Source organism: Gossypium hirsutum, chromosome A12 (genome assembly GCF_007990345.1).
Source record: "Gossypium hirsutum isolate 1008001.06 chromosome A12, Gossypium_hirsutum_v2.1, whole genome shotgun sequence".
Classification (NCBI taxonomy): domain Eukaryota; kingdom Viridiplantae; phylum Streptophyta; class Magnoliopsida; order Malvales; family Malvaceae; genus Gossypium; species Gossypium hirsutum.
The window spans coordinates 102,570,109-102,584,032 of NC_053435.1; the positions used below are offsets into that span (position 1 = coordinate 102,570,109).

At 32.8% G+C, this 13,924-nt stretch overlaps 2 protein-coding genes across 4 annotated transcripts; both read right to left on the minus strand.

Annotated features, from left to right (window-relative positions):
* Positions 1-603: 603 nt before the first annotated feature.
* LOC107946743 (AT-hook motif nuclear-localized protein 13) lies at positions 604-4,358 on the minus strand. Its single transcript, XM_016881190.2, has 5 exons — positions 3,557-4,358; positions 3,405-3,460; positions 2,686-2,817; positions 1,626-1,787; positions 604-1,396 (listed from the first exon to the last, which is right to left on the minus strand). The coding sequence occupies exons 1-5, from the start codon at positions 4,104-4,106 to the stop codon at positions 1,121-1,123; spliced, it is 1,176 nt and encodes a 391-aa protein (XP_016736679.2). The 5' UTR covers positions 4,107-4,358; the 3' UTR covers positions 604-1,120.
* A 958-nt stretch (positions 4,359-5,316) lies between these two features.
* Positions 5,317-12,147, minus strand: LOC107946742 (AP-2 complex subunit mu). 3 transcript variants are annotated; one of them, XR_005906474.1, is made up of 6 exons: positions 11,597-12,145; positions 10,943-11,356; positions 6,945-7,137; positions 6,547-6,803; positions 6,334-6,424; positions 5,317-5,753 (listed from the first exon to the last, which is right to left on the minus strand). XR_005906474.1 is itself a non-coding variant. In XM_041083376.1 (6 exons), the coding sequence occupies exons 3-6, from the start codon at positions 6,979-6,981 to the stop codon at positions 5,740-5,742; spliced, it is 324 nt and encodes a 107-aa protein (XP_040939310.1). In that variant the 5' UTR covers positions 6,982-7,137; positions 10,943-11,356; positions 11,597-12,147; the 3' UTR covers positions 5,317-5,739. The 3 variants fall into 3 exon arrangements, 1 of the variants encoding a protein (XP_040939310.1); XR_005906475.1 differs by having other exon boundaries at positions 6,547-6,728; positions 6,945-7,118; positions 11,597-12,143; XM_041083376.1 differs by having other exon boundaries at positions 6,547-6,728; positions 11,597-12,147.
* Positions 12,148-13,924: the final 1,777 nt, after the last annotated feature.

Genomic DNA, 13,924 nt, shown 5'->3' on the forward strand with positions numbered 1-13,924 from the left:
TGTTCCATGTCATATAGGGACAATTTAATCAACATGTCAATTTGGGAGATTTTAATAAAAAATACTACTGATGTTAATTTTTAAATTGAAAAGATAAAAAGAAAACTTAACTTTCTAAAATTTTTTTAAAGTATAAAGAGATGCATTGAAATTTATGGGTTTTGATTTTCCTTCACAAAACGTACAAATCTAATATGGTCAAATAATGAAGTAAATGCGACAGCGGCAGTTCATCAAACATCGAGTCCTTTCATGGCTACAATTGGAAACAACAAAACTTAGGTAAACTTCTATCTTCAATGATTTTTTTTTTTGTTGTTGGGAATAGAAGGACGTGGTTGTAAGATTGAAAATTGTATGGTATTGTATGTGCAGGAGCCGCCCAATAATACCGAGTGGCATGAGACGCGGTTTTATGTGCTGTGTTTTAACGCAAGTAGGGATGCCATGGCCTTAATAATTCTCTGCCTCTTGAAATAGACGTTTTTTTGAAAGCGGAAACAAACAAATGTATCCGTCCAAGCTACTCAATCTCATCATCTTATTGTGAGCTTTAGCATGCTAAGTGAGGGGACACATTGACATTTTAACATAGCCACCAAATACTCGAAACTAACAGACTGTTCAACAGCCTACATCTGTCATTTAACAAATTAATTCTCAAGCAATACATTGTCTAATTGTGGCTCCCCAAAATGGCAGTGCTGGTGTTCACACCTTTCCCATAAAACAATACATTATCTTAAGGAGGAGGAGGTAGGTCAATGGTAACAAGCAATTCCACTCAAAACTATCGAGGACTGCCCCATATATCACTATTCTTTATATTGAGGTTTATATCTGATACCTAACAAGAGTAACCACTACAGAAGCAATACTCTGAATAAGTAAATTTTAGATTCTAAGAAACTGGTGGAATGTTCTAAGCTATCAACAGCAGGCCATGTTGTCCCAGTGAGGTGAAGATATATCTCGACAACTACTTAAACTGAACTGATAACTTGATCTACAAGAAAATTGATTTTCTACCATTCCTAGTCTTTAATTCATGTTAGCATTGGGAATTTGATCCATAGCTTGTTATTCCCCCTCTGATCTACTGTTTAATTCAGAAGCATCTTCATTGTTGAGTGTGGTCAGTCCAAAGTTGGTACATTTGCATATTGTTATTATGAATAGACGGAGCAGAGTTACCGTAGAACCCAGACTCTCGATTAAGAGGGCTACCACCACTCTCATCAGACGACTCACTTGAGCCACCTTTTGAAGGAGGGCTCCCTGTCATCCCTGGAGCTCCGAAATTTAGCATACTTGGTGTTAGCATGGACGAAGGTCCTGTTTTGGAAACATCTTGGCTCTGTTTTTTCCCATCAGCAATAAAGCTGCCAACAATGACCTGGCAGTAGAAAGAAAACGTCACTAAACAATAATAAAATACAATGACACCTTTTGTCATGACCTGACAAGTCAACTTCCTTGATACCCAGATAGTTATCCAGTAAACACAAATTAGGGCTTCTGAGATGTGCATGTAGCAAAATTTTCAGCATACTGTTTTGGAGGTAATTCGTAATCACACATGGGTGCATGGCAATCGCAAAATCAAATTAGCAACAGAGAGATACCTGAACTGGAGATGCTGCACGTAGCATCCCTGCAACTCCACCACCTAATACTCGACCATCAGATCCAGCCAAGGAGACACTTAAACCACCACTCCTGCTGCGACTACCATTATTTTCAGAAAGCAAGAAGGAACCTGATAAAGAAATAATTTCAAAGCGTCCCTGCAATTAAAAAACATAGCCATATTTAATTTGAGTATAAATGACAAGGTAAAACAAGCCAAACAGCTACAATTGTGCGGATTATTTTGGTTAAAAAAATATTGTCTTTATAACCATGTAAATATGAGATTTCAGCTTGCCTTTTTTTTTTTTGAGAAGATGGGTTAGGAAAAAGAGCTATCATACCTTTGGGTTAAATTCTATGTTACTTGGATTCAAATGTGACTTGGATAAAGCGACGTGACAGAAATTGAGCATGTTCAATTTTTTGTAAGTTTTTTCCATGTATTTAGTGGGTCCTTGAAGGGTCACATCTTAGTACTCTTGTTCGAATATGTATTAAATACAGGTTCAGACATGGTTTCTTATTCTACTATCATTAAGTCGTTTCACTTATCAAATTTGGACTAAGGGTTCACTTCAAACCCTTCATCCAACGCAGGTACCACAATCAACAATTACCTGGTCCTTTTGACACTGTACCTGACTAAGCTAAAATGATCCAAGAGATGAACAGCACTATCCCCTCAGATCTATATTCACATAAAATTTCCACATTAATGAATTTTATTTTTTGCTTGAACTGGGGTGCTAACATCCAACAAGAAACTTGTAATAAGTTAAAAAAGCATTCTTTTCAAAATCAAATGCAAAAAGTAACTATTCTGAGCGAGAAAGGCATCATCTGAAGTTTGTGAGCATAATGTAAGCATGCACACATAAAATATCAAAACATATTTTCCTGTCCAAAGGCAAGTCCATAAAGTTTATACTTCAGCAGCCATGGAAACATGGAGCAATCCTACTCCTATCTAACATATGGTGCAGAGCAGATGCACCTGATTCAAGCTTAAGCTTAGTTTATCAGATGGATCTTATATATTGATATTAAAAGTACCTCGTATGTCATTGTACCACCAGACACTGCAGGTTGGCGGAGTGTAACATTAGAGATGGCACCATTTGCAGAGAGAATACAGACTGTGCGTGGTCCTTGCTGTGAAAATGCCATAACCTTTGTTGCTATGTCCTGAAAATGAAAAAGCCACGCATTTAGTCACTTTGTAAATAAGGTCTGATAGTTTAGAACATGTGCAAAGAGGATAGTCTTGCAAATTTGTTGGCCTTCAGTACTTCTTAAGGCAGATCCACCTTTGATGGAATAAGAGTATGCACTTTGCCTCAAGTTATTGACTGGAAGAGGCAATCCATTACACTTAAGTAATCAATGAATCCTTGTCCTTTGACAACAACAGAAAAGGGAAAGGGAAAAAATGTTAACATTTCAGGACTCAAGCTACTTTCTGCATGCACAATTTATATCTCCCCAACTCAGCATTTGGAGTATGCAGAAATACAATTAGAGCTAAAGATAATCAATTAACAAAGCTCCCCTTAGGAATTACAGAATGAGTTGCTTTACTACAAAGCATAATTCTAGAGTTATCAACAACGGATTGAAAATATTCTTTCATACTGCTAATATACAAAATGGATGACTCCACCAATATAGATGGCTTAAAACAATTGAAATTTCAATCTATGAACAATATTTCTCATTTCCATCTGAAAGGACAACCATTACAACCTCATATATTACTTATAATGGAACCTCACCTCACCGGCTTCGACGCTGATCACATGAGGAGTAAACCCCACTCCTCCAACTCCTCCTGCTCACAAAACAACCAAATAAAATGAACTTAGAAAACGTTAGTACATAATAAGCAAAAACACTTAACTTCTTTTTTATTGCAACTATTAGTTACCTAATGCATCCATCTGTCTTTTGCTAGAACCCGGTGGCCTTCCACGGTTCCTTTTAGCCGGCGGTTCCGACAAAGCACCACCACCAGCAACGCCAGTATTACTTCCCAAACCGACAGAATCACCATCGCCATGATTCGCGGAGTTAGAAGCAATTGGAGTGGTCGGTGCCAATTGCAAAAGTGCAATGTTACCATCAGAAGCATACTTTCTAGGCCTACCTCGCTTCTTCTTCATGCCCGCCGGTTCCTTGTTGTACCGGAACTGTGGCGATCCATCAAAGCCAACGGAATTCAAAGAATCCAACGGTTTGGGCTGCTGTTGCTGTTGTTGCTGCTGCTGCTGCTGGTGACGCTGCAGCGGCAGCGGCGAAGACAGTGAGTTGAAAGGGAAACAAGGAGTGGAAGGAGGAGGGATGTTGTTAGCCGTTGGATTAGAACTGATTAAGCCGGAGTTTGACGGATACGACGAAGATGTGTGTCCCATTAGCATCTGTTGAGGTTGTTGTACCTGTAATCCTCCTGCCGGACTTTGTACTTCTCTCGGTTCCATTTCTGAAAATGTGAGAGAGAGAGAGAAGAGAGTTTTTTAAGTTAAAAGAGTTTGTGAGTTAACTACTTTTGCAAAATGGGGGAATCAAATGGATCTTCAACAACAAGAAGACAAGAGTACAAATGAAATTACACAACTGGGAAATGAACAAAAATGCCCATTTCAGTTTTGGTTAAAACAAATATGTAATTATACACCCTCCAACCTCCAAGTCCAACTAGGGTTCTTTATTTCCTTCTTTTTTGCAAGTGTGCACTTTATTGTCCTGGTGGAGTTGTTTCAATGTTTTTCTGTAATTTTTAATTAGGTTACGTGGCAGTTTATCCAAGAGTTAGTGATTTTTAAGTAATATTATCATTATTCCAATTCAAATTGCTTAGTGCAGTGGATACCTAATTATTATATATTTTTTAATTTAGTTGATATTGAGAGAATATATGGTAATTTAGCGGTGTCCGTCCAAGCACGTGATACAATGTCATGTAAGAAAAGAAAAACCAATGACTGTAATTATTGCTAAAGGATACCAAAAACGGTGGCAAATTGAAATTGTAGTAGGCCTGGCATTGGCGTGTTGTAGATATAGTGTTTGTATCAACTTTGACAGACAAAAACAAGACTACATCAATCTCATAGTAATTGACGGATGCTTGCCTTCCTCATATACACATGTAACTGCCATATCATTTTAATAGCTACTGCTATATTTTCATACCACGACTTACTTTTGTATACTTTCAGAAAGTCATAATCTATATCTAAATAGGAAAACAGCCCAACAATCACCAAAATTAAACATCTCAGTTTTCAATTGTCTGGATCCACACCTCACCTCACCAGAGCATTAACCCAAATTCATTTCTTGGAATTCTTCCGATTAAAGTTCCATCCTCACTTCTTTCATTTTTTTAATTATTTTATATGTATATTTGGTACATATTTAAACATTATATTTTAAAAATTGTTCGAATAATATTTATAAGAGAATCGGAGGCAATGCTTTAAGTATAAAACAGAAAACTATAAACCAAAATTTGTGCCTGAAATCTCCCAGAAACGTGGATAATTGAGCAAAGATTCGGAAGGAACGATGCTTTTAAATGGTATGCCTTATAGCCCCTTCATTGCTGTACAGCACCTTAAAAACAACTTTTCCCGACTTTTGAAAACAAAGGAAAAGCAAAAGCAAAAGCACAAATGAAAAAGAAAATTTATCATCTCAGGTCAAACGAAAATCTTGTATCGTAACATTTCAAATTACACAACATTAGTATTGGCGGGCTTCAAAACATCAGTTTAGAAAATAGAATGAAAATCTTGTACTGAATGCAATTACCGACTGTCAGGTGAATCTAATTCCAAAATACAAACTTCCAGGTTCCAGCTATCCCGACCATGCTGCGTTCTAAACGACAAGTTATGTGCCAGTATAGGCAAGGTGAAAAACATGAGATACGTCCCTGTCATGCTCTGTTTAATTCATTTCCTTCAGCAAGAATCACTGTTCTACTTTGTTGATATCGGCAAGTAAGAATTCTTATCACTGCTCACTTGCTTTGATACAATCTAAAAGTGAATCCCTTTATTTTTGTACCTGATCTCATATAGCGACCGTTCAACCGTGTTATACCAACTAATCTCCCGCAACTGCAAATGAAAAAATGTAACTTGTAAAGTTGCATTTGGTACAGGCTTTTGTGAAGGCTATTGATTTATTGCACAAAGAAAATAGAAAATGGTTATTTACAATGCAACTTTACATATATCTGCCATATGAGTCTTGCCAACATGCATTAAACCTCAAAATATAGATTGCTCCCACAAAAATGGGGACCACAGTCCTTCCTGAGTAATGTAAAGCTTTAAAAATGCGGGTGGGTAGTCAAAGTCCATGATTTCTGCAATGTCAATAGACAACTATTCCAACTTTTAATGATTCGAATAACATTTGAGGCCAGGTTAAAATGATTTTCTTCACCCTTTCTTTCTATAGATCAAATGCCTCAAATAAAATTCCCAGTATTGAAGTTAAGATGCAACCTGAGAGACAATAAATCTGCAGAGTCTACTAGTAATATTGAAATCTTTAAGTGGCTACCAGCTTATCACAAATAACTAGTTAATGCAAAAACATAGCACTGGAATATTAGAATATGATGACTCAAGCTGAAAGAATGGGTAAAGGAAAGTGTGCAGAAGAAACATTCAACTGTCCTACAATACATACCAACCAGAAACTCATAAATCAGAACAAAATTATTATGAATAGCATCTTTATTAAAGGCACCACCGAAATAATATTTGAACCATCCTGCAGCCTGCAAAAGGAGCAAAAATGCCACTACCAGTTATGATAGAAAAACGAATTGCATATACTCTAGTGGAATGTAAGGCAAATCTGTTGTATATAGAAAGCAGAGAACATGAAATCTATGACTACCTGAACAACGAACTTGAAAGCACAAGCTACATTTGCATTAGCGTTGCTTCTAATGATTATTGATGTAAGCATTACTGAATCTCGTGTAAATGAAAGAGCAACCTCCAATCTATCGAACTGGACATGTAGCGAGTTCTTTTGTTCGCGTGATTTCCATTCGGAAGGCGTGCACCATGTCTCTCCTAAATGAGAGATTATATGAATCAAACATACACTAAAACACTTAGGAGATTATGGTAAACCAAACTCTAGCCTCGCTGTTTCACGGAAAAGAAAAATGAAAACTAGCTATTAGGAGGAACCGAGACGCATTCACGCCGAACTCAGCGAAATTAGTTCTCTTCATATATACAAATTTCTATTAGCTCGAATTGAGGGAAAAAGAGAGAGTGAGTTACCTGACACCGTCGCGGTAGAGACGATTGATGAGGACATCACCTTGGAGATTCAAGAAGTAGATGGCGGATGCGGCCACCGGCATCTTCCTCGCTCCATTGGCTCGCGTCCGAAGTTCAATGACATGAAATCAATTGGCGAAATGATTTGGCCATGGCTGAAACCGTTGCCGGAATCTGGAGAAATAGAAGGCGTCTGCGTTCGATTTTGGTTCGGTGATCATAGCATGTGTGAAGAAGATAATCGAAAAGCATTGGTAAATGTATTCGTAAGAAAGAAAAGAATATGCTAATCTATGAACTTAACCCTTACCATTTATTTTATTTGTAATTTTGTCTCTAAATTTTTTATCACTTTGTCCCTTATCCTTAAAATTTTAACTAAATTACTTTTCTTTTAGTTGAAAATTCACTCAACTATTATAAAACCTTAACGGTATAATAACCCATCACTGCGTATTTCGTAAAATTAAAAAAAAAACAAACATAAAAATTGATAAAAAGATTCAAATGTTTTAAAAACAAATTCATATTTTCTTTTAAATATTTACATTAGTACTAAAATACATGTAAACTTTCACACGAATAATTTTGTTAAAATTTTAATAACTATTTAATTTCTCGGTAATATAACAATTTGACTAAGATTTGAAAATTAATAACCAATGTGACCAGAGACAAACTTAAAGGGTACAGTCCCCTAAAATAGAAAATTGCTATTTAGTTCATTTAAAAGTTTTTAAAATTTTAAAGTAGTAAAGGTAAACTTACACTTTGCCTCTAAAATTAAAAAAATTCTATTTAATCATTTAAAAATACCAAGATATAAACTATAAAAAATTAAAATTTCATTCGGCCCCTAAAAAATTGTTCTACCTTCACCCCGTAAATATAACAAAAGAGGTAAATATTAAGGGTTAGATTTAGTATTATGCTTATATATTATCATAAAAGTTTGGTTTCAATTTTTTTTTATTTTGAAAAACATAAAAAATAGAGTAAATTTTCTATTTTTTATATACATACATCTTAATTTTTTAATATTTACATTATAGGATTATATATTATTATAAATTTAGTTTTATGTGTTATAAAATATATAATATATAAAAATAATATAATATAATATATTATAAACATAGAAAACGAGTCGAATCGCGCTGAGCTCAAGTTTGAGGACGACTCCTATTTTAAACGGGCCTAATTTTTTTTTGTTAATGTTCATTTTTCAAGTTTTTTTTGTCAAAACTAAGGTATCCATTGCCGTTAGTAATGACTAATCCACTTGCCGCAGGTGCTCTCCAAAGAGGTAAATGATTGGCCATGAGACGTGCTTTCTAAAGTTTGTTTTTTAAGTTTAATATTTTTGCTTAAATCCTCTTAAATTTAACACAAGCCTTTAGAATTTGACGGATAACTTAACCCATGAATAAGTCTAAATGCAAATGACTTGCATTACTTAAAAGTTGACATAGATTTTATGTTCAAATATGTACGACCACATTCCTTACCTCTTAATAAAATAAATGGGTAAACTACCCCTAAGGTCATTAAACTATTATTAAATTTACAATTTGATCACTTGATTTTAAAAGGTTACAAATAGTTATTTAATTATTCGAAAGTTTTTTATTTAAGTCATTAAACTATTAAAATTGCCATCATATGGCTTTTTTCGTTCACATTGCTGACACCAATTGAAAGCTCTTCTTCCCTTTTCTATAGTTTGGTTTTTTCATGAAATGACTTTGAACATCATGATTCTGCGAATCAAATCTGAATGGCTTTCTTCTTCTTCGATACCAACCGTCAAATTGACTTAGACTTGAAGGTATATTCTTTTATTCGTCAATGCGTACTATTCCACCGTACTAATTGTCGAATCAACACTTGGAACTCACAGGCCGGACTTATAAAAGAAAAGGCTTAGCAACCCAATGCCTTAAATGAAAATTTTCAAATATTTCAATAATTATTTTGTAATTTTTTGAAGTTAAGTGGGCCAAAGTGTAATTCTACTAATAGTTCAGTGATATAAGGTGTAGTTTATCCAAAACAAATAAAACAAATGTAATTCTTAATATTCCATAAAAAGGAAAAGGGTAAACTATAAAGATGGTCACTAGACTTTGGTGAAAATTGTTTTTGCCACCAAACTATGACAAGTTACATTTTTGTCACTAAAATTATTGCCTTATGACGTTTTGGTCATTAGTCCGTTAACGAAGGTTACAAACATAACGAAAAAGTGAGGTGGTACATTAATTTAAGGGTTAATATCCAATTTAATCTTTGAACTATAATTAAAACAATCAATTTGTTACTTTTACAATATTCTTAACAATAATTTTGGAATTTTTTTTAAACCATCTAAAATTATCAAAATAATTCTTAAAAATTTCTGAAAATTCATTATTATTTTCTAAAAACATAAAAATATTTTTTAATTATAATTATTTTAAAAAATTCTAAAATTATATAATAAACAATATATTTTTTAAAATTATATAATATTTTTACAAATGAATAAATTTTCAAGGTGACCCATCAATGGCTTCCTATGCGTGCATCTTACATAGAAAACGCGTATTTTTAAATTTGTAGGTACATGTTTTGTTTATTATACAATTTTTATGAATTTTTTAATTTTTTTTACATATTTATAATTAAAAAATATTTTATAATTTCAAAAAATAAATAACGAATTTTCAGAAATTTTAAGATTTTTTAAAATATCTTTTTTTTCAGAATTATTATTAAAAATATTGTGAAAGTATTAAATTAAATGTTTTAACTATAGTTCAAGAATTAAATTAGATATTAACCATGACACCGTACTTTTCCTATTTAGACTATAACAGTACGTTTGATTCACTGTAATGGAATAAGGCTGTAATTGAATAGAGCTGTAATGTAATAGAGCTGTAATAAGTAATTCAACTGTTTGGTTGAATGGAATGGAATAGAACTGTAATAGTATTCTTGTGTTTGGTTGAATGGAATGATGTTGTAATAGCGTAAGGAAAAAACTAAAATGACCAGAATACCCTTAACAGAATTTTTGTTAATGTAGATGATTATTGTTATTGTTATTAAATTTTAATAAGATTATTGTTGAAAATAATTTAATAAAAATAATAAATAGTTTAACCATATTTTAACATAATTATTATTAAATATAATTTAATAACATTCATTATATAATTATTATTATATGAATTAAAAAATCAAAATATATAATCTACTTTATTATTTTTAAACTGCAATACATATTTAGGCTCCGTTTGTTTGCCAGTAAAATATTTTCTGAAAAATAATTTATAAAAGTTGTTTTAAATTAAACAAATATATATTTAAGAATTTATTATCTTTTCATTGTTTATTTGAGTTTATTATATATATATATTAATAAATTTATATTTTAAATTGTTTTTACATATATTGCAATGTTTTATTTATGGATAAACTATAAAAATGTCACTTTTATTTACCTCGGGTTATATTTTAGTCACTTATATTTGAAATGTTACGTTTTAGTCATTTATGTTATTATTATCTCCCAAATGGTAATCTTACGTGGCAGTCAAACTAGATTTTAAGTGCCAACTAGATTTTAAGTATATCTGTTAATACATACTTTATCCGGCTAAATTGTACAGTTTTCTATTAATACATACTTTATCTGGCTAAATTATACAATTTTCACTCAAATGCATAATTTAGCCAGATGAAGTATGTATTAACAGTTTTCACTCAAATTCATAAGTTTGATACTCATTACCAGGCGACATTAGTTAATCAAGAATCAAACCAAAAGAAAAAACAGTAGGTGCCTTCAGTTTCATAAGCCAAGGAAACAAAGAAATATATCAGAGACCCATAACAAATTTTGACAATCAAAGATGACCATGAGAAGAGTTATGAAGTTTCATACAAGAAGAGTTATAAAATTATGAGAAAAGAGAAATAGAAAACATGAGATGAAATAAAAAAAAACTTACCGGAGATGAAGATGAAGGGCGAATGTGTTGTTGATTTGGGGAAAACTATTGGAAGAAATCTGGAGCAAGGGAGAAGAAAGTAGGCTATTTTGGAGAAAAATTTTACGCGTGTGGTGTTGAATAGCTGTTAAGCCCAATTTATGCCCAGGGCACAATACATTTAAAGCCCAAAACAACTAACAAAGTAAACCTAACTAATCTCTAAGCCCAATACAAACCATTACCCAAACCCTAAACTCATCAAACTTAAACCCAAAACAGCCCAGAGCCAAGCAAAATTAAAGAAAATGAAAACCTAGCAGCTAACACCCTTAGCCGCCGCAATCGTGGAGGCTCCTAAACACCGCACGTCGCGCGTCCCTCAGTGTCGTGCGTTCCTCTACTAGGCCACATCAGAGACGTGCTCGACTGAACCTACAAACAAGCAAGAAATGGTTGTAAAAAAGGCTATAAAAGCCTTTAAAAACATTGTAAAAGGGGTTTTTTTTTTGGAAAGGAAGACAAGAGAAAAGAATACAAACGGAAAATTAATAGCAAGCAAAATCGTCAAAGTTTAGAAGGTTGTTCTCACTCTTTTGCTAAGATTGTCTCTTCTTATTCGTTTTAATGTTTTTACAAATTGTTTTTGAATAAAAGTTCGGAGAAGGGACCAACCTCATCTTTGTCGGCGTAGGTGGAGGTGCACAAAAGCACCGATGATCCTATGGGTAGACCTCGACGATGGTGTGACGATGCCGGCGCCCCAAAAATTTAGTTTAAAACCCAAACAAACAAGAGGTTTGCTTTGGTTGCTTGCAGAATGGCTGATGGCCATTCAGTAGTTTAGGGTTTTGATAACCCAGGATGAAACGGCGCCGTATGAGGAAATAAGAGGGGATCCGCACGCTGACCCGTCAAAAGGTCCGGATCCGCGCTTCTTTCCCCCTAATGGTCAATTTACGCAATTAGTCCCTCGTCTTCGTACTAGCACTCGATCAGGCCATATTCAATTTTTTTTAGTTCTTTTAAATTATTCCTGGAACTTATGTGCTATTACAAATCAGTCCGCGCTGAAACATACCGTTTTGAGGCGTGGTTTATTTTCTTTTTCGGTCCCTGTTTGTTTGCACGCATTGTATTACAATCCTTAATGTTGTAAATTGGCCTTCTGATTTTGTTTTTTTTTAAATCGGTCTTTTTTTTCCTTTTTTTCCCCTTTTCACTTGATTCTTTATAAATTTACTATTTATTTTAATGTATTATGATTGCATTACTTAGTATGTATATATATATTTATGCTTACTTTCAAATCCGTTTATATTTATAATTTTTTTTAAGATCCTATTTTACTGTTTTTTTATCTTCTAAACATTTTTATCTATTAGTGTTTTACATATATGTATCATTTATATTAGGTTTTTCACATTATGTATTATCAATGGTTGACGGATGATTTTTTTTTTTATATTTTGTGAAATTCTTAACTTCATACTATATAGATTATTATTCGTGTAGATTCTTTTGTATATGTTTATACGATTATATGTATATAATTTATGTTAAAATTTTGTTGTATGTGCATGGTTTGTTTTTTCCGAGCATATTATTACGTTTACATGCATTTTTATATCACATCTTATTTATAAATTTTGATGTATATGGCACTAATTTTAAAGAAACTTCTTTCTATAGTATTTGTCTTGAAATTATGTGTTAAACTTATAATTTCCTAGGGTTTTACCATATACTTATGTTTCTTTGTTTTAAAATTCCTACAGCGTTAAATTCAAATACTTCTAAAATTATTTTTATATATGAATGCACAACGTTTTTAATTGTTTCATATATATATTTTATTATTGTTTCCATATTATTCTACGTGTATATTGCGTATTATCATTTGTTTTCTTATTTTTTTTCTAATTATACGTATACAACTTTTTTTTTTGAAAATCCCGTTTTAAAATTATACTCTGTTTATTTCGACTATGTTCTTATTATGAATATGTATATTATTATGAATCCTTTTTCCTATTATCTTCTCTTTTATATTTATATAATTGTTTTTATTTCTTTTGTTGTACCATTATTAACATGTTATCACTACCATTTCATTATTTGTCATTAAACTTTTTTGCTACTATGTTTTTTTGTTAATATGCATCGTTTAGTTTATTATGGTAATGTTATTTGCATGTGACATACCATTATTTTCGTTTTTTCAAATTTTAATTGCCCAAATTCATTTATTCACAGATTTATTCTTAATTGTTTTAGAATAATGGCAATGTTTGGTATTTAAAAAATGCAAAGGATTGTGCCCTAACGTACTGGGTTTCGCTTTCTTTTGTTTGTTTTGAATATTAGAATATCCCTTTACCGGTTCACTTTCAGAATTTTTTCAAAATAAAGGCAATGTTCGCACTGAATAGGGAGCCGCCGAATACACCAGCTACGCCTAACATGTGAAACGAATGGATCGTGCCCTAACGTACTGAGTTTCGCTTTCTTTGTTTGTTTTGAATATTCGAATATCCTTTTAAAGCTAAAACGTACGTTTTAAAGGCAAGATCACATTTGAGGGTCAAGAATGTTGTGTCCTAAGTATTGGATGTAATGTTTTACCTCAAGGTGAGATGGTCTTTAATACTCATTTGACTTACCTAAATGCTTTAAAAGCCAATAAAAGGAGGATCGTATTTTGAACTCTGTCCAAATCTTTAATTTTTGACATTTAAGACACTAATTAATCGATTAAGTACCAATTTTGGGCGTGTCGAGGGTGCTAATCCTTCCTCGTACGTAATCGACTCCTGAACCCATTTTCTTAAAATGCGTGGACCAAAATGTTTTATAAGGTGGCCCAATTACACCTCAAAAAAGGATTGGTGGCGACTCCCAACTTTCGTTTTTACAAGTCGATTCCTGTTTTCAAAAAATAGTTTCGACAATAGCAATTCAGAGCCCCCACCCCGGAATTCCTAGTACAGCATTTGAGAGAAT